The sequence below is a fragment of the Corvus hawaiiensis genome, chromosome Z (assembly GCF_020740725.1).
Source record: "Corvus hawaiiensis isolate bCorHaw1 chromosome Z, bCorHaw1.pri.cur, whole genome shotgun sequence".
NCBI classification, from domain to species: domain Eukaryota; kingdom Metazoa; phylum Chordata; class Aves; order Passeriformes; family Corvidae; genus Corvus; species Corvus hawaiiensis.
The window spans coordinates 46,799,707-46,827,267 of NC_063255.1; the positions used below are offsets into that span (position 1 = coordinate 46,799,707).

General features: G+C 41.2%; 2 protein-coding genes across 3 annotated transcripts in view; both read left to right on the top strand.

Moving 5' to 3' along the window:
* Window positions 1-22,696, top strand: part of LOC125319800 — a 56,751-nt gene extending 34,055 nt beyond the window's left edge. The window contains exons 2-3 of one of the 2 annotated variants that reach the window (XR_007200894.1): window positions 1,910-2,044; window positions 20,722-22,696. The gene's annotated coding sequence lies outside the window, so the exon portion shown is untranslated. Of the gene's footprint in view, window positions 1-1,909; window positions 2,045-13,835; window positions 14,929-20,721 lie in introns of those variants that run through there. The other variant, XR_007200896.1, reaches the window with a different exon arrangement.
* A 3,815-nt stretch (window positions 22,697-26,511) lies between these two features.
* UGCG (UDP-glucose ceramide glucosyltransferase) overlaps window positions 26,512-27,561 on the top strand; it is a 38,002-nt gene continuing 36,952 nt past the window's right edge. The window contains exon 1 of the mRNA XM_048291374.1: window positions 26,512-26,756. Coding sequence (XP_048147331.1) covers window positions 26,659-26,756 — 98 coding nt within the window. The 5' untranslated portion in view covers window positions 26,512-26,658. The remainder of the gene's footprint in view (window positions 26,757-27,561) is intronic.

A 27,561-nucleotide genomic window follows, 5' to 3' on the forward strand; every position in this document is an offset into this window, starting at 1 on the left:
TTTCCCAGGTATGAAAGACCCGAGATGAAGATCACATCATTGAGTATTCTCTGAGAAACCATCCAGGATTTACAGAACAGCACAGTGAATGACTCCTCTGCTGAGGCATGCTGCTAAAAATATTTCTTTCCAGTGAAAGCACTCTTTCCTAATTTTGCACTATGCAAAAAGCTGCTTCAGTAGAGCAGTGTACTTGGTATCCCTCTGTTACCAAAAAGCAGTAAAATAAAACTTTTAAACACCAATGTAGCATTAAGAAACAGACATTCTTTATTTGGCACCAGACAGATGAGGGGGTATTTCCTCCAAAATACTGTGCATCCTGAGTACAGAAAAGGCTCCTGTTTATATATTATATTTTACGTACTATTGATAGGTTTTTCAGAAGAAATACACATATGATAACCACTTCCCCAGAGTCACTAGCACATATTTCCTCCCAGTGGTGCATGCATTCTCTTGTCCCAGGTGTCCCTCCAGTGGTCTCTGGTGGCTGGGGATCCTGAAGTTATACTTGACCGCCTGATGAACTTGGTACTACTTCCCAAATTAGGAGAAAAGTTGGCATCACTGGCCTAGTTCATTAACTTGCAAGTCCTTAGACCAATGAAATATAGTTTCTTATTCCTTTCTTTGGTTAATGTTTATTGTAGTTTTAATTTTATGGTTTCATAGGCTAAAGATTTTGCAAAATGATCATCGTATTAACTTGCCAGGTACAAACAACTCCTCCATCTCTCCCATATTCTTTCCTGTGTAGTGGTGGGGAGGTTGTATAACAAAATTGTTTGAAATGTTGTCACTGTCCATGCAACTAGTCCACAGTTTCTCTGCATGAAGCCTATGTAGCAACATGCCTTGACATGAGAAGTACCACAGGAAACTATGTAATCATCTATGGAATTTGAGCAAGCTGGACAATCTGCTGTCAGAATCGGAGATGTTTTATGTATCTGTGTCTGCAGAATCACAGGCTTCTGTCCAGTACACCTGCATGCCCAGTATTAGACAATGATTGTCTGTGCTCCTTGCAGACACAAGCGCAATGTAGTTTTCATTAGCAGCTCCTTTCTTGGAAAGTCAGTGATATGAATTGATACTTGCACATTTGTGACCAACAGCTTTTAGACTCTCTAATGTGGAAAATCTCAATCTGGACCAGAAACCATCAGTTTGTACCACGGGGGGATTGCCCTGCTTACAACCCCAAGAAACACTGGTTTGTGACAGACTGCTGTTGACCACAGATAACTGATTTGAGGGCCAAATCAAGTCAGGACAGTAGGACCACCTTACTATAAGTCTTTGTGTAATGCAAGGTCAGAGGACTTCAGAGAGTGAACAAAAGCCCTTATCTTTTCTGTTTGAGTTTCAGATCATTACCAGAGGTTAACACAGGTGACAAGCATGTCAATTCCCAAGCCCCTGACATCCAGACATGTGCATTCCTCAGAATGGGAAGGAAATTACACAATGCTGGCTATCTGCTAAATCAAATGCCAGCCCAACATTGATCTACCTGCTCTCCAAGAACTGCAGATGATCTCTTACTGTCAGAGGACATAGGGGGATCACACAAAAATATTAGAGCCGTTTTGTAAGCACGATGATAACAGTAGAGAGAAAAGATAATTTCTCTTGATGCCTTAATTAAAAAGGCTGTACCCTGTTTTTAAGTGCAGCTTTGGTCTCCTGCTTGAATAGCAATATATTTTAAAGCTATATTTCACAGCAAATAGAGCTTTAGTGAAACTTGCTGTGCTTCAGATTAAAAGGAAATGCCATAAAATTTCCCCAGAAATATTATTGTTGAATTATTATGAAAAGGAAGACCTTTAACTATAGCAGATACAAACAGAAATGACCCAAGATTATTAACATTTTGTGTTAATTCCCATTTACTTCTTAGGTTACATCAACTACTTGAACTTTCTGCTGGATCAGAAGGGAAGTAAAACACAGCGCATTAAGTTAAAACCAGGATACGCAAGAAGACAGATGACTCTGGGTCATACTCCAGCATTAATTTCCGATGTGTCCTTGGGTAAGCCAAACAGAATGATTCATCCCACCCAGCTATCATTGCAGTAATGCCTAATTAAAACTAATTGTGTAAATTATTCCTGAAGAGGGGGATTATTTACATGTATTTAAGTTGAGTTCTATGCTCCTCTGCAGACATGGCCCTCTCTCTCTCCATTTACTACAGAAGAAAACTATGGGCTCACTTAGATGTTTAGCTTGTGCCTTATTCAGAGATATGTAACATATGAATCTGGGTATTAGTTATCTTTAAGTTCTAGTTTGGACTTTGTTTAAGTTTATTATCTCTAAACCCATGTGTTTAAAGCATATTTATTCCTCTTTTCAACTTGTCTTCTACAGCTAAGTGTTTAGGTCTTTGGAGACGGGACTGTCCCTCAGTAAGTGCATGCAGTACCACACAAAACAGAATTCCTGGGGAGTTAAAGCACTACTGTAAGATAAAAAGTATTGGCAACCCCTTCTCTGGCTCTTGTAATGGTGATACTTGCCTTGCAGTCTGTAGTCTGGTGGTTACACTGCAGTCTAAGCTTTTGTTTCAATCAGAAGTGAGTTTATTTGCTGGTGGAAGTGACTAAAAAGTAAAAAATCAGAAAGAAAGAAAACTAAGAAGAGTTTAGATCAGCTCTTTTTAAAAATTTTATTTAATCCCTTGAGTTGGAAATAATGTAGTACTCACAGATACAATAGCTTTCAACTGGCTCTTGGCTCTGATGAAAGTTTTACCTCGTGTTGTCAGAATAGGTGAATTCCAGCACATGTTTAGAGACAGAGTAGGAACCTGACTAAGAGTGTGTTTTTTGAACAAATTTCTGTTTGTGGATCTCTTCCTGAAGTTTTGTTTTGAATGTCACAGGCAAGGGAGTATATCTCCCTTCTCTGTCTTCTATCCACTCTTAGATCAGCAGGGCCTTAGTCTCACAACCACTAGCTGCGGGGAAGGACCATGTAACTGCAATAAGTTGTCCGTATAAAGGATATATATATGTGCTCTGGCATAAACACAAGACATCTTGTGGGAACATATCTGCCCACAGAACAGCCACAGTAATCCCACCAGCTAGCAGCCTCACCTCTGGTCTGCAGCTCAGGGAGCCCTGTTTAAGACAGTGGAAGGATAGATGAATGCAGTCCATTCTTTAGAGGCATCTGTGGGGATGGGTATTTCTTGGGAAAGAGAGAAACTTCATGAAAATGAAGTATTTTTACCCCAAATCTGCTTTCTTTAGTATTTACGTCCCCAGTTTGTTGCCTGAAGAACACCTGCACAAATGTTTACACCTGCTTTTGCAGTGGGGCCCACACAGAGAAAAGTGTGAGGTGAACACAGTTCTGTGTGCCCCAGGAGCAGATACATGCCTCTGGCACCACCAGTGCCCAGCTGCCCAGACAGCAAGGAGCTGCATCCCAAGCTTGATTTATTATCTTTGTCACTTCTTGCTGTGTAGAGTATGGCATTATAAACACTATGATCTTTACAGCAAGGGCTACCTTTTCATTCTTTGTCAGTGCAACGTCAATCATTGTGGCATCCCTATCCATGCCTGGAGTTTCTATGCATTACCCACAATGTAAATAGTAACTAAGAAAAGTAAGTAACACCTGTGTGCCAGTAGCTGAGTTTTTTAGGGTGTTTATGTCTGTAGTTCATAAAGAACTGTGAAATCCTCCCTTTTTAAATAGCATTTTATAAATCTCAAGTTATACACTTTTCAGAATTTTACCCATTTTTAAAAACTATTTTGCAGTTTTAGCTATGAATGATTTTGCAGTTTTAGCTATGAATGATGGCAACCATTCTTATCCTGAGTTGATCTGTAGATAAACATCTGAATACTACTCTGGGTAAACTCTGGGGTAAGCATTAAGGACACCATGCACTCCATGGTCAGCTGATGCCACTGTGACAGTGATGACCCTTGAACCCTGCAGCAGTCCATTATGTAAACCTGACACAAGCCATGGATGACCAAGACACCTTCAATCCTGCAGCTGCAGTCCTTAGGTACTCCTCTGTCAGTGGTGTTGTGTCCCAGATTTAGTTGTATGTCAGATGAAGTGGAAACCCAGCACCCCTGAACTCCCAATGACAACAGCCCGCACAGAGCCAGCTGCCCTTTGACTCTGAGCCAGTGCTGGTGCAGAACAGGAAGACATAAATTTATTCAGGAAAGGAGACAGAACTGAAGGATGCTAAGCTAAAATTTATTCACAGGACATAGACATGGCAGTAATCTTATCTTACAGCTGGCATAGGTCCTGCCCAAGTCCTTGTAGCAGCAAAAAATGAAGATACCATTGCTAAGATTATTTATGTGGAAAAATGTAATTGGATAAATTCCTTTTTCATTAATGTTCCAACAGAATAATGTAATGGCTGGGAGAGGTCACATTGCCCAGTCTCAATAGTATTTATCACATGAGGAGCAGAGAAATATGGGCTACAGACTGGATACTTTTTCTTAACTGTTAGTTTCAAAAGCACCTTTTTGTGTAGAATCAACAGCAATAATGAATGAGCTGAATAGCTCCGTCTCATGATGGATGCTGCTATGTAAACTATGAAAATATGCTTGTTCTTAGAATTACAAGGAGTCCCAGGAACTTTAAGGTCCCTTCCAACCCAAGTCATTCTATAATTCTATGACACACAGGATAATAGCAAAAAAATACATTATAACCACTTTCCTTAAGTGGTTCCATGATACTAGACAAAATTGTGTGGGCCTGTTTATAATTCTTATCCCCAGAGTCAGTCTGCTGTCATTTACTTGTTCTGTAACAGTTTACATGGTCACTTCAAGCAAAGACCCTTGAACAATCAATATTCAAGTGTGAAGCTCCACTTAAAGCTTGGGCTCAGGCAGCTCTTCAATAAGTTTTGCATTATTTACCCCATTGTTTCCATGGGAACCTCTGACTCTGCTGCTAGTAATTGAGAAAAGAAAGATTCAGAAAGTTCAGCTAAGCCAGTTCAAAAGAGTGGCTGCAAGCTGTTTATGTGGCCTAGATGAGACAGAACAAAGGGAGCTTTAGTAGGAGACAGGATGGGAGAAGATGTAGTCTTTAAAAAATAAATCTGTATACCACAAGAGACAAGTTATATATTTTTAGCATATTGGTCCCATCAGTCCATATAGGGCAAAATTCAGCTGAAAGTACATACCACTCTTACAAAATCTCCAGGCAATATTGAAACTCCCATACTAAGGACAAAATTTACTTGACTGGGTTAATTGCAAGCAACACACAAACCACATGTGAAATCAAGAAGCAGCAATGCTTCTTTAGCTTCAGCCAGAGCACAAAGAAACTGAACCTGGCCACACTCATGGTTTTCCCTTGCAATATACTGTATTTCTTGGGCTTCAGAGTGCCAGGGGTGCCACCTATGTGCATTACACTTGCTTCTGCTCCTTTATTGCCACATTAGGAGTGTATCTTTTGCCCAATAGAAATGAAGGTTGGGGCAAAGCTTCCTGAGGCTCTGTTTGCCAGCAGGGCATTCAATCCTACTAAAATTGTTACTGAATAAGATAATGTTGCCTCTGAAGTACCAAAACCAATATATCACGACTTGTCGATAGACAAGGACAAATGTCACTTTAAAGGTATTTTATTAATAGAAATACATATATAAATGAACAAAGAGATCCACTATTAAACTAAAAAAAGGAAATTTACTTTTTCTCAAAGTCAACTTGCTAGATTTGTACAGTTTATTTATTAAGACCACACAATTATAACCTATAATTTTATGAAGCATTAATTATAATATGAAACTTTGAAACCACTGTTCTTGATGCTGAGTTTGTTTGTGTAACATTCCTGAATTAATCCTACCAGGATTAAAGGAAACCATGCTAATTTTTGAGCAGAATCATGACAATTTTTTAGCAGACACTAGTTGCTTAGTTTTGGGGAATGATTTAATGGAAGTTCTCAACTTTGACAAGCTCAAAAAATATCCCATCTACTGTCGCTTTTAAAGCAGCACCTCAGTGAACTTCCGAAAGGAATATATTTGGCAAATGCAGCTTGATATTCTTGCTAGCACATGGAGTGATGACCATGCTGGTGTTCGTTGGTGATGGCTTGGCATGTTAGTGTTGTTTTGCCATGAAACCAAGGCAAGACATTGCAGTTCTACCCTACTCTATTGCTGATAAGATGGGAAGACAAAAACAGGAATGCAGAAGCTCAAGGATTTGGGGATTTATTCCTGTGTTGGATGGCTGGGTCATGTTACTACACTTGTGAGAAGAGTGAAGTTACTATCTTTAACTGCAAGATGAATCACTGTTCAAGTGCTCCTACTGCTCAGAGCCAGGGAGCTTTAGAAGTCCATTAGCAGGGCAAAAGGAGTGATAGAAGACAGGTTTAGACTGAGTGAAAGATTACTGATGGAAGACTTTTCACTTATACTACAAACCTGCTTTCAAAGTGATTTACAGTAAAGCTTGTGCAGAATGCTGCTGTTGAGTGTGGCTGTCACAGAGAAGGATGATGGTATTGGTTCTGGAGAGGGATAGATGAAAAGTTTCTTAAGTGAAATTTAACCAACTGCTGATCTCTCTGGCTGACATGAAGAAAAGTAATTTAGTCTGTAGCAATGAATCTCATTTACATCTGGGTGAAGTGGATTAATGCTTATGATATTCCTTTCTCTGAATTGTTCAAAAAAACTGTAAACAGAAATAAAACCTTAGTTTTTGTATCACCTTAAGGAGTCCATTGAACTTTGCATTCCAATTATCCTTTCAGCAAAATGGTGATAACTGTATCTACTTGCCTCCCTGAACAGTTGTGAGAATAAATTATTGTTCCTAAACAGCTTGCAGGCTGAAAAGGAATGAAAAGGGAACAGTTAATGTTAACATTTAGGAAAAGAAGAGCAGAGGGAAGAAAAGGTCACAGGTAAAATCCAGGTGTACTTTTTACTGTTTCCTTGCCCAGTATAGCAGTCACTTCAGGACAAAAGAGGCCAGGCACATGAAAACAATACTGAGACACTTCTGGCAGGATTTCCAGTGCAGGCCAGTACTGCAGCAGTATCTGCTCATGGCTCATCAGGATCATTTCTCAGCATATGGAAAAAGCACATGAGAGTGGGGGTTGTTGTACAAGCAAAGGAAGAGAAGGCTATTTATTCATTCATTTGCTGTTGCTTAACATGGACTCAGGCAGTATTCTTCCCAGGCCTTCTTGAACACACCCTGGTACCTGGGAACACTTTCATACGGAACAGTTATGAAATACTGTGGCTGATGTAGTTCTGATAAGAAGCTGTAGCAATAGTTATAAACTGCTGAGCTCTATAGATAGCAATACACTTGGTAACAGGAAATGGGACATGGTTGCTTCACCTGTGCAATTAGTGAAGCAAGTTTTTACATGTTCATATACCCTTATACAAGCAAGAAGTGGATAGAAAGATCCTACTGGCACTTAGGCTCATCTAAATGCCATGGAGACAGCAAAGTATCAGAATGCACTGGGCAAAACAAAACGGCTTAGAATGCACTACCTTCTTACAGTGAAATTCTCTAATACCTGTACTGCTGTGTATATAACCACAGCGCTGACAATGCTTCACTGTTGGAATGAACGGTATTACAGATTATTCTCAAGTTGGGATTGCTTTCTGCATCCATACAGAAAGGTTTTTGTTTTCTAAAATGTCTTTCAAACTAAGGAGCTCTATGCATGCTGGGCCTCTGCCTACAATCAAAACCAAATAAAGGCCAAATAGTGTAAAATAATAGAGAGAAATTAAAATCTTAGTCACAGCATCTTGTGTCAACGTTTTGCTCATGTCTCTCAGCAAAGAGTTGTCATTTAATTTTTCCCAAGCACTGAGTTAATCTGCTTATGAATAGCATTTTCCCAGCTCGCTCTCCCCTCTGCCACATCCATTTGATTGGAATCAAAATCCATGGTCTCACTGGCCATAAACTTCAGGTCAATGTGGTCAGGTTTTGTTTAATCACTACCAAATTTCACACCATTTTAATTCATGTGATCTGACAGTAATTCAAATTAGCTTTTTTTCTAAGAGCTAATATTTCAAAATTTTTTGCATAAATATGATCATCTTACTTTTACGAAGGTTTGTGAGAAACCTATTGTGCATATAGAAGGGGAAGGTGGAGGGCTAGCACTAGAATATGCCTGACCATCTGCTGGGGGGGCTTAGCACACAGTAGAAAAGCAAGACTGGGCAAAAATTTGAAAAGTTTCTCAAATATTTAAAAGTGTGACTCTAAAGACACAGAGACCACATAATTCCAGGGCTTGTGGTTAATATTTGTAATGGAGAGAAGCTTCTGTGAGGTGGTAGCAAGTATGATCTTGATGATGGAAAACCACTGCCCTGACAACATGAATAGAAACAAAACCCTACTCCTCTCTGAACTGGCTGCAAATAAGTACAGCATTTTAGTCCTGTCTGTTGTGCAAAAAGGAGATTTTTCTAGATCTCAAATACCTAAAAAGTTTAGAATAAAAAATTAAAAAGCCATGTAAGTGGACATAAGCTGGAAGAAAAAGTTGGAAAAATATGTTGACCCTTGGTAAAGGAGGAAAAGGTTTGTTTTCTATCTTGTGTATTTGCTGGCATGGTTGGCACTGCGTGCATTGTAATCAAAGCCATTAGAGATACACAAGTGTTGCTGCAGATACTCTCAGTAAAGTTCTTAGCTAGTAATGACTTCTAGTGCTGCACTTCATTACGTATCAGCAGAAATACATTGTTCTGTGGACCAAACATTCCTGCACATTGCTGTGCAAGCAGGCCACTAATTCATTTCAGTGACAAATACAACTTGTAAAACATGATCAGGGTGTCTGTGTTTGGTAAGTTGCACACACAGTGCTTATTGCAAGCCAGACACACACATGGGCTTTGATAGTGTGCTACAGAACCACATGGCACATGGGAATGTTTCCAAACACTCCTGACAGCTATTTTTCTGAACTACATCCTTAGAACATATTCTGGTGACTGTCAAGATTTTTGAAGGCCTGCACCTCTCTGACTTGATTCCCCTTCACTGTTGCCGACACAGGCTGAACAAAAAATGTTGGTATTTTTTGTATTTGTTTATTTGTTTAATAATAACCTCTGCTTTTTGTTTTGCTTTACCACAATATAATTTCATCCTCTTTTTTGTTATGGGATCTGTCTTCTGTTCTCAGCTATGTGAGATCTTTTCTCTTTTACAGCAGATTTTAAAGCAAAAATGATAATAAAAGGAAAACTCCTGTATCTATCCAGGAGAAATTTTTTTTCCATGCAGGCACTTCAGAAGACAGATCGCTGAGCCACAGACCTCCTTAGAAAGCCTGCCTTGCAGGAGATTAAGGCTGGGATGGAGAAGAAGCTGGAACAAGCAACATGTGCTGAGAAGGGTCTAAGGAGACTTGTAGCATGCAGAAGCATGCCAGAAGGCTTTCTGGACTTCAGCTAGTCCTCCAGGACTGAATACCTGGGGAGTTTACAGCTACCATAATCTTCTTTTTGCCTCGCCTACATCTACGGTAGACAATCTCAAACATGTATTTTAAGTATTACTTACCATGTACTTTATTTTACTGTCATTTGTATCACTAAGGCTGGAGTGCCTTAATTAGCTGTCTTTAGAAGTCAAGGGCCTGCAAAAGCATCTCAAATAGGAAGTAACAGAGATGAAGTTGGACTGAAATGAAGAAATTACTCATAAAACAAATTTTAGGCAGTGTAGGCTCTTGACTATTGAACACATACACAGCACAAAGCAACTGGAATGCTGGAAATTTTAGAATCAAGCTATAGCGAGTAGTGAGAGCACAAGAGTCTATGTGCTGTGTCAGTAAATGCACACATAAAGTTCTGAAAGTGAGCACTGGTGACAAGAGAAGTGCTTGGACAGCAGGGTCACTGAGAAGAGGTAGGTCTTGAGGTTCTTCAGCCTTTGAAGATCAAGATAACTCTTTGAACACCTGGCTCCTCATATCACTGTTCAAGGCATTTACAACAAACACAGCAAACAAATTATGCCAAATCTCTTTTGGAGTACTCAGTGTCATGTTTTAAAGCAGACATCACCCTCCCTCTTACTTCAATCTCATTTCAGCCCATTTACCCAGGAATAGATCTCCATCAGCTGTAGAATGGGAGTGATACTCTGAAGGGAGAGAAAGAGGGGCAAATTCAGAGGAGGGTGTCCACTACAGCCTGTGTGGGGCAGCACAGGCAGTGTGCAGGGCAGAGGAAGGCCCTTTGAAGTCAGACAGGCTTTCCTTTTACACCCACATGTGAAAGGATGAGGTTCATGAAAAAGAGAAATACAGATTCGCTGATTCAATTAGGAGAAGTGCATAGCACACAAAAACGAGCAAAATATTCAGGGAGCATTTACTTTGCTCAGGGACATCTAGATGTTGAGTGTATGGAAGCCAAAAGCTGAATCCATAGATAGTAATCGATACATGGCACAGCAAAAAATGTGTGGCATTTGTGATATTAATGTCACGGGTCATATTACCTCTCTGCTTTGAAGATGTTCTTATGGTGCTCCGTTGCCACTGAATACGAGCCCTGTTTTTGGGTAGAAAGGGTTTTTAACATGTTTCCTTTGTGGCTCCGAAGAGGATATGATGTGTCTCTGAATCTCTGTACAATAGATAGGTCTGGCGCTTTACAACAGTGGGAGAACTGTGCTAGAAAAGATTCCCATTCAGAGAAATTAGTGAATTAGAAAAATAAGAGAAAAGAAGAAAAGCTTTGGGACTAAAGGGGGAAAGTGTCTGAGATATGGGTATCAGAAAATAACTGTAGTATTTAGATACTAAACAAAGAAACAATATAATAGAAGAAAATTATTCTTCATGTTAGTGTCTTGAAAAAGAAGCCTCAGTTCTCTGGAGCCAGCAGATAGGAACCACTCTAATGTTATCAACTTTCTTAGAAAGTATAAAAAAGAGTCTCTTTCAATGAAAACATGTTGTAAAACACTTCAGTAACCTTCAGAATCACAAAACAGCTTATGACTGTTGTAACAAATATTCAGTACTCCCCATGTCCTGAAACCATTTTTTGCTGTTTACAAAGCTCTGTAAAGTTGCTGGGGATCATTTCACTGTTCTACCAATGCATCCACTGAAACTGCCTTTACTTTTAAGTTGGTAACAAACAGAATAACTCAGTAATGTGCCCAATGAAAATGGGCACAGAGGTTACTTTCTTAAGGAAAGCATGGTTTAAAATTAAGCCCTAATTTAGAGGCATCTTAGAAAATTATTCTGTACCTTAAATACAGAAATAATTTTGTGATTTTTGAATCATTTATATTTCTGGGTACATGGGAACTACTTTCATTCTTATTTGCCAAAATTACCATAGCAAAATTAATTCAGCTACTGTGCTTAAGTATGTGGTTTTTGCTCTAGTATTTTATATTTGTTACATTACTCTAGAAGGCCTATGAAATGGATTTCTAAACATGAAATGGACATATCTATACCCCACAATATTAAAACTAAATGTTTTAGCTGTAACCTTAATTTCCCTTATTTATTGCCCCATCTTTGTTTACTGCTTTTGTAGTATCATGGCTAAAATCTGACAGGAAGCTGCTTGAGGAACAGTCTGGTCTCTTTGTAGTACCACAGAGAATGCAACACAGAGTAGAAGTAAAATGAAATTATAATAAAAAATCTAGAACATTTTGCATGTAAGTAGCTATGTGAATGATGATGATTTTATCATAGTACACATTTTAAAATTGCATTAATTGGAAATTGTTGGGAAAGATTTTCCTGGCCCTCAGAAATGTGGGTAAAAATTACAAACTATATATAAGAATGTTTGTATTCACTGTATCAAAGGAAATACTCTGTTAGCAAACATTCAATTTTGTAAGTATAGGTAAAGTAGGAAAAGGTAAATATAAATTAATTCGGCATGATCAGATATGAAACACCATATATTTCAGATACTACAGTGAGATTCAGGAGAGCAGAATATGGTTTTGTTTTGTTTTCAGTCTTTGCAAAAGCAGGTACACTGAGGTTTCTTTAAAACCTCGGAACATTTCTGGGATAAATAATGAAAATTTCAATAATTTCTTGGACATGTAGTATGTACTTACTTTAATATCAGGAAGTGGGTCTTTTTAATGTTGGGCCAGGCTTTGGGCTGGTATAGTTGAATATAGTTCCACTGCAGTCAGGGTTAAATACTAGGATACCAACAAAAGCATCCTGGGCTCCATTCAGAAGAGCATTGCCAGCAAGTCAAGGAAGGTGATCTTGTCCCTCTATCCAGTCCTGATGAGGCTTCACCTGGAATGCTGTGTCCAGTTCTGGGTTCCTCAGCAAAAGAGAGACATGGAGCTCCTGGAGCAGTTCCAGCAGAGGACTATGAGGATTAAGGGACTGGAGCATCTCTCTTAAGAGGAAAGATTGAGAGAGCTGGGCCTGTTCAGCCTCAAGAAGAGATGATGGAGAGGGGACCTCATCAAGTGACCTCAGCAAGTATCTGAAAGGAGGGTGTCAAGAAGCTGGATCCAGGTCCTTCTTGGTGGTGCCAAGCAATAAGACAAGGGGCAGTAGGAATGAATGAGGAATATGAGGAAGGACTTCTTTTCTGTGTGGGTGACTGAGCACTGGAACAGGTTGCCCAGAAATGTTGTGGAGTCTCCCTCACTGGAGATACTCAAGAACCATCTGGACACAGTCCTGTGCCCTGTGCTTTAGGATGACCCTGCTTGAGCTGGAAGCTTAGAACAAATGACACACTGTGGTCCCTTCCAACCTGATGCATTTGGTGATTCTGTGAACTGTTGGTGCGTTGCATCAGTATGGAGTCACCTTTGGAACACCAATTATGACAGTTGCTGACACGCTGCTTACTCTTTTGCTTTAGCAATACTTTGTCATGGACTACATATTTAATGTATAATAGCACGTATGAACATATAATAGTATCCTATCCACCCCTTAACTCAAGACATAGCTAACTGTGGTGATATCTATCCTTTAAATCAGAGGGGATTTACAAATGTGGTAAAACATAGCAAAGTAATTTATTTAGCATTTCCCAGAATTAGATAAATACTGTGGAAGTATTCATAACCATAATTTAACATTACTTAATTAATTTGCTTCATCTGCCACACCTTTTTCACACTTCCTTGATATTTAACTGTCTCCATACAAGGCAGAATACCTGTAGGCAACAGGTACAGAAGAATATTTGGGGGTACTTTTGCTGGAGCCTTAATGCTAACACAGCTAAAACCTTTAAGTATCTAAGTGTAGACTTGTACCAGTGTGCCAAACTCTGCTCTCACCCCTTTAAGTTTCCCCAAAGATTCTCAAAGAGGTTGCATTCAGACCTGGCTGACATGCCTGCTCCCCATGAAAGGTCTTACACCTGCTCCTTATTCGCTAGAGACGGAGAGAAGCACTGCAGCCAATACATCCCAATATCTTTGGCCACATAGCCCTCTAATCAAAGAGTAATTTGCTATGTAAATGTCTGAATCAGCCAGAGGAGTTTTTCTTTTACGCTTTGGAAAAGCTGATTATTTCATGCCATGCATAGCTGCATTGCCCAATGAGAGTTTATCACAAGTAGGTAACTCTGAAAAGACTCAGTGGTGAATAAATTCCTGCTGGAAACAGTCTAGGGTTTCTTTCAGAGCCACACCTGTTCATGTGATACAAGCCTCTTAGGTGAGCTGCCTGCTCTCTCATGGCATTGAGAAACACAATGTCACAGCCCAATGAAAAGCAAGAGCACACAAACACATATGCAAGCAAAGAAATGGCTTTAGACTGCTAAGAAACATTGCCCATTTAACCATATCTAATGTTTGTACTCTCTCACACACACAAAACATTTGGTGCCTGAGTAATAATTCTATTTGCTTGAGAGGGAAAAGGAATGAAAGGGCAAAGGCAAGGTTACTAGAAGGGCATGCATAAAATGTTTCTTATTCAACTGTGATGAAGACAGCTGAAGACAAAATGCCTACTGATTTCTGCAAGTGCCCAGGACCCTACAGTAGTGATACACAGAAACAGAGAATAGCCTTTCCATATTCAAACTTACAACAATTACATGCCTGAAAAGAACCTTTAACTGTAATAAAAACCAGAACAAGTCACTAAGAAAAGGATGAGAAGATATAATCTTCTAATAGCCCCTTTTGGAGGATGCAGTAATTTGTATACTCTTGCTTCCTAGTTGTCAAAATCAACTGTCACACCTTACACTGACACCATGGGCTTGGAATATGTGATGCAATGCAACGATGGCTCATGATGACAAGCATGCAGAATTAACCTGTCCCCTGTATTACAGCTGATCCACCCAGTTATGACGCACTGGTGAAGGACTGAACTTTTTGTCCTGAGGCAAAGGGCACAGCAGCTGTGTCTCCCAGACACAGTGCCAATGCTTTCATGACATCTCCAAGTGCACTCAAGATAATACTGATTGAAGAGAAGTTTTCTTCTAGCACAGGGATTTTTAGGACAGACAGACAAGTAGAAGGCTTGCAGACAAGCGAAACAGACAAACAAAAACCCTGTAGCTTTCACGCTCTGGGCTGAGGTCTCAAACTTAAATGAAATTGGGGGAAATTACTCAATCATTTGTTTGTTCACTTTTTTCAATATCTGAAACAGATCATGGTCCCGAACAAGGTGAAATTTTGATGGATCCTGCAGCTGTTCCCATTGTTTCATCCCTGATGTCCAGCTTGATATCACTAACATTAACACAACAGCAACCAGCTGCTTATACTTCTGTTCCTGGCAATACTCTGGTCTCACAAATGTAAGCAGAGCTGATGACAGATACTGGAGGTTGCTGAGAGCAGTTGATTCCAGAAGCAGGTGAGTTGATATTTAATTTCAGGGGCATCCTTTTGGAAAGCATTCTACTATTCATCCATACCAAATCACATTCATTCCTATCTGTAAGTCTTTATGTAACAGTCACTCTCTGGGACAACATGAAAATCGAACTGCATAGAGAACTCCTGAGTAAAGCAGAAGTCACTACCAGAAAAGACCATGATGCTAAGAGCTCTATCCCCCCCATCTCTTCTACTGCTGAGCAGTGCCCAGCATGAAAACCAGTTCACATAACACCTAACAACTTAGTATTTACAACAAATTAAAACAGGTTCTGCTTAGAGAAAGGAAATTGTACATAGAATTTTGCTAATTCACTATTTAAAAAATCGAGTTCTTATTTCAGAGCTGGCTCCACTGTAAATAAATCAAAGTTCATCGTTCTCTCTCACCTGTTGTGCACCCAATTATAAGAATATTCCTTTGCAAAGAAATTTAGAAGAACATTAAACTGTGGTGCTTTTGTAATGGGGTTAAATGGTAACTGAAACTTGATAATTTCCTCAGCAGTTTTCCCCACATTTTTAAGGAATAACTCCTGTCAAGGACAATGTAACAACACAACAAAGGATGATCTTTCATTTGCGAAGAACAGGAAAATGCTATGGAAATACTGAATGTTTTTAGAAACAGAAACTCAGATAGCATCATTTATATCGGTTATCTAGAGAGAAACTGAAAACTCAGGTTTCAAACTGTGCCTGTCTAGACTCAATGTCTTCTGAGCCACTTAACAGCTGCTTCACTGTGAAAGTGGTAATTAAATAACCACAGCAGAAATACAAATGACCCACAATACAGGAAGTTTGGCAGCTCAGACATCTCAGGTCACCCTCACTGCTTCTAACTGGATGCACACCGCCGTGCAAAGCCCGAGTCTGCAACTGCTGCGGAAAATGTGCGTAAGTCAGAGTAGATGATCCCTATGAGCTGGGTAAGGAACATCGGAGGCACCAATGGGAAACACCCTCCCTGCAGGACCCCCCACTGTTTCAGCTAGTTTCGGCTCACGACACCCTGTGCACCTCCCAGTCATGCAGGAGTAGCTACCGAAGTTGTGACCTGTTAGCCCAGTTCAGCACACAACTGTGAAATGGCTCTGCTCATGCAAGTCCTGCGCAAAACAGTTCTTTTGTTCTGGAAAAAAAACATTTCTCTGTTTGAAATAGCAGGTCTGGACTATGTTATAAGCACATCACACAATTTGGAACAGCAGAGCTTCTCAGATACAGGGGCCTGTTACTTGCAACTCCTTTAAAGAAATGCAGGTACAGCCTTTGCAGGACATGCACCTGTACTAGACATGGTAAATAAGAGGTGTTCCCAAAAAGAGAGTTGGGAAAACTTGCTCAAGTGGTTGTGAAATATAGCTGCACAGCAGCTTTTATCATGTTCCTGTGACCTATATTATTGAGCTTAGTTTCACAAAATAAAGGAACTGGAATATCAGAAAGCATTGTGGTAAGATGGAGAAGCAGCAATAACAGCTAAACAAACAACTCTGGAATCATTCATATCTGATTGAAATACTTTGTTAACAACTATTTAGAAACAACTGTTTCTAAACCACTTCAGGAATAGCCACGAAAATAGCTTTTAAAACCAGTATTCTTAAAATGGCAGACAAATTTTCCTCTTAACAATTTTAGCTGTGTATTTTTGTCTTTAGGTTACACTGTCCTCAGGTTCTTTTAGCAGCACGCAGGTAGAATTTGAGCAAGTCAAGATGTCCCTTTCAATCAGTGCTATGAATCTGTGACTCTTTGTGACGAGAACCAAGCACATGGCTAGAATAGATGTCTCAGTGCATTCTGGCTACTTACACATAACCCTTCCGTCCATCCTCAGCCTGTACCTCCACTCATATTGTGGGAAACTGCATGCAAATACTCACAGATATCATAAAGGAGATCCCAGCACTCTATACGGGAGTGCAGAGTGATTCCTGGATGCTTGACAATTCTGTAGCGGTTGGGAAAGGTTCAAATATAACTCGTATCTGCGCGGCCATGTGGGAAAGAGGCATTCCTTAGGGATGCCTCTGACGAAGCTAATGGCTCATGCTCTAATTCCAGCCCTTGAGACATGAGCAGGAAACCCTCTGAGATACTCTGGACTATAATAATCATGAGTTATCTTGTCGTCAGTGTGTTAACGTGGACTTCAGAAATTGCTGGGCCACTCTGCTTCAAGGCAGGGCTGAGCCTGATTTCTAAGACAGGTATCTTTCTAAAGCACTTATTCCCTCCACCCTCTAAGCTTTGATAAGTAATGACCAAAACATCTTTACAATTTTGCTCACCTATCTGGCCAAGGCGGTGTTGCTTCCAGGTTGTCATGGCTGTAGTAGAGAGAAAGGACTGTGAGCTTTCCAGCTGGTCCTGGATCTGCTTCTACAGAGCTAAGGAACCACTTCCTACCCTAGCCACCATTTTTGTACCATGGTGTCCAATGTTGGGGCCCAGGAGTTCCTTAAGGACTAATCTCAGTGTCAGTATCCATAGAGCCATTTAAATTTATTGTTTGTATCTGTATGTATTCTTGGAGCATCAAATACTTGTTCTTGGAAGCAACAAACATTACCTTTAGATCTAGCGTCCCATTCAGTCATGAAACGTGACTACTTAGTTCACGTCTGTTCCCTTGATTTCACCCTTTTCGGCTCTGACTTTTGGCTTACAAAAACATTCATGTTTTTGATCCTGTAGCCTAAGGGGACTCTCTTGACCACAGTTTCTGTTTTGTTGCTCCCCAACCAAATTCTCTCCCCCAGTTCAAGCCCTTGGTGTATGCCTTTGGTTCCTAAGTCCCCAAACAACTTGTCCTTCATTGAATCCACTAAGACTTTGGAATGTGCTCTTGGCTATCCTTGCTTGCATTAACAAGAATGTAACAGTTGTGCAGTAAAAAGGGTTAGAGAGATGCAAAGAACCCTGAGGGTTGGCTTGGGTCTAGCAGGTGGGAAAAGAAACTTGATTACATGTTTCTAATAGTAGTATAACTTGCACTTTGCAATTTTCAAGAAGGTTTGCACTGATGAAAACTCAGAAACCCTACTGTAGCATGAAGTTTACTCCTCTGAAAATCATGAAATATGTAGCTATCTAATCAATTTGCAATTTTCCCTGATTTTTTTCCTTATCTTTACAAAACTGAAATATCCATAGAAGACATTGGCCATTACGAGGTGATGTCAATGGCCAATTGAGTTCCATGAATAAAACAATGAATTATAGTCCAAGTGAAAAGTCCATGCATAGTGTGTATCCAACTGCACAATTAACAATTAGTATTTTTTAAAGATACTTGTGAAAAAAATCCAAGTTTATTTTCCAAACTATTAATGAAAAACGTAAATTTTAAACATTATCTAAACAGATAAAAATGTAAATGTAAAGGACCTTCTTCTTCCCTCTCTATGCTTGTACTCAATATTTCTCTAATGTGTTTCTTGGTTAAAAAGAGCAATTATATTTTGATATATATTCTGCTCAGCATGTGAAATTCTATGTACATGCTGTTGTCAGATGAAGAACTATTTGCTCAGCTGGTGGGAAAATACAGTGTTTATGCTCAAAACTAGTAGCCAATGGAACCACACAATGCTTACTGTACAGGATTGTGTTAAGCACTAACCAAGAAGAGGCGCAAAATAATGAAGTTACTTCCATATTTGGGAAGTAACACCAGTTTATCCAGCAGTCAGCTACAACTTTGGAGTTTACGACCACCAGAGGGAACCCCGGGATATAAGAACACATGTGCAAAGGGGATGGAACATTTAATAATAATAATTTCAGGGAAATAATTATGTGTGTTTATTCCAGGAAAATCAATTAATATTATGTAAAATACAGTATAAAAGTGGGAGCTTTTCTACGCTTAACTCCACTGATGGAGATATCCCCTGTGAATCCAGTGCCATAGTAAAGAATGCCTGCTTCTTAATGCTACATTCATGTTAAGGAGCTTTATTTTACTGAGTTTTGGTAATAATACCTGCTACAGATTTAGTTTTTAAAAGGAAGCTGTTTGCTTAAGGTTCCTTAGAGATGTGACTTTTAAAACAGAGAGATTATTTTTGAAGCAAAGCTAGCCCCCATAAAACCACCCAAACAACTTGGAGCCTATATATATATATATATATGTATATGTATATATGTATATGAAAACAAGGCTGGTGAAGGGTCTGAAACACAAGTCCTGAGGGACTCGGGATATTTAGCCTGGAAAAACAGAGGCTCAGGGAAGACTTTATCACTCTCTACAACCTCTACAACAGCCAGGTGGGGGTCGGTCTCCTCTCCCAGGCAGCCAGTGATAGGATGAGAGGACAACAGTCTCTTAAACTGTGACAGGGGAGGTTTAGGCTGGACAGTAGGAACAAGTTCTTCCCAGAAACAGTGGTTGGGCATTGGAATGAACTGCCCAGGGAGGTGGTGGAGTCACTTTACCAGAGGCGTCTAAGAAAAGACTGGATGTGGCACTCAGTGCCATGGTGTAGTTGACAGGGCGGTGTTAGATCAGAGGTTGGAGCTGATGATCTCAAAGGTTTTTTACAACCTAGTTGATTCTGTGATTCTGTGAAATATATATATATATAGATTATATAGATATAGATACACTGTTTCCTTTTGTACTTCAGATGTGAAAAATATCATAACTATCATACTGTTTCAATCAGATGCTCTCACCCCTGATCACCACACTCTTTTTCTCATACCACCACACAGGGAGAGATTCCTGGCCATCTTCCTTGGCCTGTGGCTCTGCAATAATCAAAATACCGCGGCCAGATGGCTTTATTTTCCAGGAGGTGAGGATAGCATGATATGCCTCAGAGGGAGCATGTAATTTTTTATAGGACATTTTTTAAAAATTAAAATGCTGGTGTATAGATATGACAATTTTGTGACAGTCTGTATATTGAAAAAGAATGTCTTTTCATCTCAGAAGATGAAACAAGGATAATCCTTGTTCTGAAAATTTCAAAATAAAAATGGATACAAGAGGAGGTGAAGGAATAAAAAGGGAGCAGATGAAAATTGAAAAAATGACCTGTTGACACGTACTTATAACAAAGCCCCATTGTTCTTGCTCATTGATAATTGGAAATTAAAAGGAGAAATTCTGGAGTAGGTAACAGAGGACAAGACAGAGCAAACATTTGGAGGTGAGACTTGGAGAACAAACCCTTATGAAATGTGGCTGCCGAAGTGAAAAGTAAGAACTTTGCAGGAGAGTCAGGAAAAAGCAGTAAAGAAATGGAAGGTATTCAGAGCATATAAAGGAAAAAGGTTGAAAAGGCCTGCATGAATTAGCAAGGTCTCCTTATCAAAATCAAATATAAAATGGAACCTTACAAGAGGTGGGAGCAGGACAGGCAGCTCAGAAGGAATACAGACACACTTTCTGAGCACATAGGGAAAGCCACAGTCCATCTGGAGTTGAATCTGATGAAGGATGTGAAGGATGCTGAAATACCCTATAGCAAAAGGAAGATCATAGAAAGTGTAGGAGACTGCTCAAGCAGGGAGGATACCTGGTGCTAAAGGACGTGGATAAGACTGAATTACTCAGTGCCTACCTTCAGTGCAGGAGGATCAGGTTAGGGAACATTGAATGGTACTGGACACACAGGGGACCATTCCATCTGATGGATGCACATGAGTGCTGAGGCAGTGAGCCTCTTCTGATTGTCTTTGACACATCAGCAGAGCATGGGAGGTTCCTGAGGACCAGGGGAAAGAAAATTTCCCTCCTGTTTTCCAGAAGGGCCACAAGTTACAGCCAGAAAACTACAGGCTGATTAGCCTCACCTCAATCCCTGGGAAGGTGATGGATCAACTATCCTGGAAACCACTTCTAAACAAACCAAGAACAAGAAAGTGACTGGGAATAGTTGGCATGGACCTATGCAGTGCAAACCAACCTTCTATGTAGCCTTCTATGTCCAGATGACTAGTTTGGTGAATAAGGGGTGGCAACTGGAAATTGTGAATCTGAGCTTCAGGAGGGCTTTTACCACTGTCTCCCACAATATCTTCATAGACAAAATGACAAGGATAAACCAGATAAGGGTATGGTGAAGTAAACTGAAAGCTGGCTTGGGCAGCCAGGCTCCAAGCCTTGTGATCAGTGGCAAGAAGTCCAGCTGGAGGCCAGTCACTATTGGAATGCATCAAGAGTCAGTAGTGGGGGCAGTGCTGTTTGAACCTTCTGACAGTTTGCAAAAGATACAAAACTGGGAGGTGTGGCTGATAACATACACGGGTGGATTGTAATTCAGAGGGATTTTGACAGTCTGGAGAGATGGGCTGACAAGAACTACATGAAATTCAAGAAAGAACATTCCAAGTCCTGCATCTGGGGAGGAACAATCCAAAGCAGCAGCACACACAGAGGGCAAACTGTCTGGAAGGCAGCTTTGCAGAGAAGGACCTGGGGGTGCTGGTGGACACAAAGTTGACCGTAAGCAGCAATGTATCCTTTAGACAAAGAAGGCCAACATCATCCTGGCTTTCATTGTTATGTGCATTGCCACTACTTATAGTAGCATGGAAACAGACCAGCTGAGGTCACAAGGATGACAGAGTCTGGAGCATCTGACCTATGAGGAGTGACAAAAGAGGTGGATTGTTCAACCTGCAGAAGGCTCGGGGAAATGTTACCAACATGCACAAATGCCCCATCAGGGGGAGTAATGAAGACGGAGACTGACTCCAAACTCAGGAAATTACTCTCGATGACCTGCTGAAGCAGTGAGCTGGAATAAAGGATCTGCAGAGGTCTATTCCAAACTCAGCTATCCTGTGACTGTGAAATTATGTACCTTGGCTTTCTAAATGTAATTATTCTCCAAGTATTCCACAATTTAATGCTGAGTGCATAAGCATAATTATTTCCAACAGCAATACTTGGGAGGTTTATAGGTTAATCAGCCTGGATCAATTTGTCAAGAAAAATACATGCACCTGAAGCATTATTGTTTGATATTTAAAAAAACCCCTGCTTTTATGTTCTATTACAAAATGATTTCTGAAGACCAAAAATACTGAGGCTTTATTCCTTCTGGATTTGTACTTTGAGGTTTCACTGCAGCCTGTAGCATTAACTTTTTCAATCCTTGGGCATAAGAGCTCTGGTGTCTAATTTTTCTGGGGTTCAGTTTTTTGAGATGAGAGAAAGACTGTGTTATGGCTAGCCTAGAACTACATTTCTTAAACCTCACAGGCCACTTCACATATGCTGATCAGATAGCTTGTTGCTGCCAATAAAGAGGATACTGGCAGAACTGTCTCTTACTGGTCTCTCTCTCTTGCCCCTACTAGACAGACTTTTATATTTACAAGTGCTCTAGGACTTAAATAAAGTTCTGAACTCACTTAGGCATGGAGGCTAACAAGCAGGGAGCAATTGCATAGATTTCTGTATCAAATCCAACTGCATTCTTGTTTCATAATCTAAACATTTAAACAAGAGGAAGATGAAAGACAGAGTATTTATATAATAACAAACATGCAGAGCTGTAATACAGAGATTTCTTCAATTTAATTTAAAATAAGGAACAAAAGTGGATTTTTAATAAAAGAAGTCAGACATTTCAGAGTTTAAAGTACTAAAACCATGTTTCAAAGACACACAATCCTTACCAGCTCATATTCCTTTATAATAAGGTATTTTATGAAGCGGTTTCAGAGTACAGATGCATTGATGGATCTAATCACACAAAGAGAGAACTTCCACTCTGTCCCCTTATTTTTATATTTTCATAAAGAGGATGGCACATAAGCAAGAGAAAGCAAATTTGTCCTTGCCTTCTATTTGCCCAGAACCTCAGTGATACCATTCTAAACAGCAACAGTAATAGTAAAGTGAACTGGAAAATATGTACTTGGAAACACTAATACAAATTCTGAAACAGCATTTCAGCAGATTTTAAATACAATTTTAATTGCAATCCAGGTGACGAACTGTCTTGCCATCTGAGGATGGATACTTAGATCAGTTTTCTCTCTATAAAGCTTATGTAAGCAATGGTTTTCAACAGAAACTGATGGTTGAGAAGAAAACTGGGAGGTTTGTATATGGTTAAAAGCTTTCTCAGATACACTAGTAAGAGAAACTTTTGTGGTTTTGTTTTTCACAGCCTTCTCAGCATTAATACCAGTATCACTACAGGTTAATCCACTATTGTTCCTTTGTTAACTATCTAATTATATTTATCCTGTTCTATCAGTTCAAAATTACATGAGTGTTTATATTGCATCACCTTTGCCGTTTGGAACAAGTCTCATATCTAGGCCACTTAGGGCCTTTATGAAGGAGATTTCTATTAAATGAATCTTTTTCAGTCTGCAACAAACTACACTCAAACACTGTTAATCAATATTTTGGCAAAATGATGAATGAACAAAGAACTGCAGCTTTATAGCACATGGGAGGGCTAATTTTGTTTTTAATTTAAGCATAGGACACATTTGCATTAAGTCCCAAGCACTTGATTAAAACACCAGGGTGTATCATGCCCCAAGGCATAATGAGGCACCTTTGAGGAGGCAGATTGGCACTACCTAAAGAACACTGCTCTCTGTGAATTGTTGCACTCCACACTAACAGACAGGAGACCAAGTGTAATGTCCCTGCTACTGAACTGTCACAACTCCAGGTGGCCCCATGCTTCAGGGAACCTTCACTCTTTGCTCCCCCACTAACCTTAATATACCCGCTGAAAGAATCCATGTGGCAGTAGGTTTGATTAGAGAAGTTGCTCAGGCTGAAGGCCTTACCATACTTGATTTTCCTCCATTACAATCCTGAAAGTACATTGAAGCTTCTGCTTTTAAACCAGGTATCAACTTGAACGCTGAGTGCTGCAGCTTTTTACCTTAAACACCTCATGAGAGAGTTCTCCCTCCCCATACAACCAGAGTGCAAAATGACATCCCAGAGGGGGTGGCAGAAAGGTGGATCCTTTTCTAAACAAAGTTATTTATGCTAGCTTAGTGTTTTCCCATGTAACATTGCTTGAGGACTGCTCATTCATCTGCATGGTTTGCTGAAGTATTGGAATCAGTACCTTTACTCGTTTTATTTATGAAGAAGCCTCAACAAAGTTTGTTTGCATGGAACCATTAACCCTACCTATTGCACAATAAGCAGCCATTCAATCTAATCTCCCAGGCAAACACCTCCTAGGACAAAGAATAAGCTTTACTGCTTCAGTTTAATAAACTGTGATTATTTGCTTTACAGACTACTGGAGACAGGCCCTCAATCTTCCTCAATTCCCTGTACTGCCATATTTTAAGTCAAGATACTCTTTTGCATAGGCTGTTTCTCCCTTGGAAGAGACACACAAGCCAACCAAGTAAGGGTTATATGAGCTCTATTCCAACAATTTGTATGTATCAGCTCATAATTCTCTGGCTGAACTGGTATTGTGACTGTGCCAATATTGAGCATGGCAATTCAAATCATGGCTAAAAAATGCCTACAAAGCTCATTGAGGCAATCTTAAATCAATATAAATGTGATCATTAAACTCTAAATGCAGGAACGAATAGAAAAAAACCTGCTACTTTCAGTTACAAATGACATACAAACACAATAGGGGAAGTTGAAAATTAAGGTAATTTGTTTTACTTGAAAAGTTATTTTTAAGGAAGTTATAATGAAATCACTGAAGCCAGTGAAAAGGCATGTTGCTGGCCTCATGATTTATGTGGAAACTAACATTAACCAGGAACTAACAGACTACCCAGGCAGTGTTGGCTCTAGAATGGACTGACACGTCACCTGTTATTACCAATTATTAGTAGCTTTTCACTTTTAGTTTTAAATTATACTTTTAATTTGGTCAAATCCTCACCAGGTGAGATCCCATCTTTTCTGACAGTAAGCTGCCTTTAAATTGTTACCTCCTAACTTCTCATATACAGCTAGAGCTACCTTGAAAACCAAGCTTTCTACAGTTATTGTGGTGACTAGAATACTTTTCAAAACCACAACTGAGTTTGTAGCAGTTTACCTCCTTTACCTACATTAATAAGAGAGAGCTGTGGAGGAAAAAACCTATTAGAAAACATGCATATACTGCAATATTCAGCTTGTGTTATTGGTCAAGAATCCTGAGAAAAAGTAGACCTTCTCATGTACAGGTAAACATAGTCTCTTATGTATGGCTATGCTTCTTCTGGCAAGCTCAGTATGCAGGCACAGCTGGTCAAGTCATTTTATCCTCCCACAGCATACCCCAGATTAATGGGGTTGAATTTAAAACAGTTAATGCAATGCATGTTTGCCTACTACACAATAAGCAAAGAAAGATAAAATTGGCATTTCTGACCCCAGATCTAAAATGCTGAACTGTAAAAGAGAGCCGAAGTCATGGGAGGTTTCTTCACATGAACCCCCTCAAAAAGAAAGCCACATCACAGTAATAGGAATTGCCATAAACCTTGTAACGAAATAAAGGCAAGAATAGTTGGCTCAGAGGATTAGTAATGAGCAACTGACTCTTTCATTAACTGGGCACTAACCCAAACGTAGCCAAGGCTAGTAGCCACCAGGTTGCTTTAGCACTGCTGGGCCTCCACAGACAGCAGTATGACTGCTCGAATTGCCCCAGTCCTTGGAGCAGCTGCTCTGACTCACAGAGGTCAGCACTGCCAGCAACTCACAGGTGCACACCTATGCTAGAAATAGCAATCCCATCCTGCAGCATTCAACATCACCAAGAAAATGTTCAGACTCAAAAGCAATACAGAAAAATAACAAAGGCCATGCAGCCCTATGTCAGCCCCCCCGTACTAGATCTGAGAATCACAAAGCAGTTAGTGTTGGACGAGACCTGTGGAGATCATCCCGTCCAACCCCCTTGCCAGGGCAGGGTCACCTAGAACAGGTGAACCAGGAACACGTGCAGGTGGGTTTGGAATGGCTCGGGACAGGGAGACTCCACGACCTCCTTGGGTAGCCTGTGCCAGTGCTCTGCCTGTGTAAAGAAGTTCTTTCTCACTTTGCGGGGAACATCTTGGTGAAACTTCTGATTTAGTTTATGGCCGTTGTTCCGTGTCCTGTTGCTGGGCCTCGCTGAAAAGATTCTGGCACCTTGGTCTTGCCATCCACCTTTGAGGTATTTATATGCATTAATGAGATCCACTCTCAGTCTTCTCTTTTCCAGACTGAACGGGCCCAGCTCCCGCAGTCTCTTCTCAGAGATGCTCGGCAACAACGGCAATAACCGGCTACCCCCGATCCCCACCTCTGTGGATAAGGGGCTGCGCTCTCCTCAGCGGCCAACACCAAAGTTGGACGACACGGAGCCAGCCCTCTGCCGCGCCCACACCCCTCCCCGGCGGCCGGACCGGGCGGGCAGCACCGCTCTCGCCTGCCGCCGCAGCCCCACGTCTCCCTCGGCGGCCGAGGGGGCTGGACCCAAGGTCAGGCGGCGGCGGCGGCGGCGGGCGGGGGCCGGGCCGGTAACGGATGTGCCCGCCCGCCCCGCCTCCTGCGCTGACAGAAAGGCGGCGGCGGCGGCTCTCGGTGCGCAGCGGCTGCCGCGCGCAGGCCGGTGCGGAGCAGCAGCGGCGCCTCCAGAGCCGCCCCAGAGCCCGCCCGCGGCAACCGCCGCCCTCGGGCCGCCCGTGCCCCCGCCTCGCTCCGCTCCGCCGCCGGCTCCTGCTCGGGCCGCCGCGCCCCCCGGGGATGGCGGTGCTGGCCCTGGCCTCGGAGGGGCTCGCCATCTTCGGGCTCATCCTCTTCGTCGTGCTCTGGCTCATGCACTTCATGTCCATCATCTACACGTAAGCGCCGGGGTGCGGGGGGATGGCGCCGGCGTTGTTCCGTCACCCACCCGCCATCGCGCCCGGGGCAGCGGGCCCCGTCCGCCGCGCCGCCTCCGCCCCGGGCCGGCGGCTCCTCTGCCCCTGGGTGTCAGCCCGGGGGTCCGCCTGCCTCCCTCCGGTGTGCCTCCCGCAGACCCACCCCAGACACCTGGGGTTCGCGCTGGCCGTGCTCAGGGCACAGCTGTGTCCCTGCCGTCGGTCTTCGGGTAAAAACTGCCCTCTGGGTTTCTGCCTTCTGCTCTGTGCCGTGATCTTTGCTCCTTTGCCTTTAGTGCTGCTGGGGTAGGCTTGGGGTTTGTTGTGTGCCTGTATACACCTGTAAAGCGTGGCTTTCCCGGTGGTTGTGAGAGACCAGAGTACACAGGACTTACAAAATGTGTAATGTTTGACTCTGCAACCGCTGTACGGCTGAACAACTGTAAGAACACAGTACTCTGTGCCAGCCATAAACACACTTCTTTTTTGTATTGAGAAATAATGACAGTACTAGTAAAACAAGTATATATAGTGAGTCAGATCCTTCTTGGATAAGTCCAAGTAAAAATACCTTTAGAGTTTGTGAGCAGTGTTTGCATTTTAGTGACTGACAAGGCAGATAGAACCTGGCAGAGGAATTTTCTGTGGGTATGTGGGGAAAGGATTAAGAATGCATCTCTTTGTAGATAGTCGTTTTGCTCTCTTAAGTAAAAGGCCCTCTTGCGTCACTACTAGGATTAGAAATACCTGATTTTCTGTTTGCTTTCCTTGTGCTTATCTATTCTCC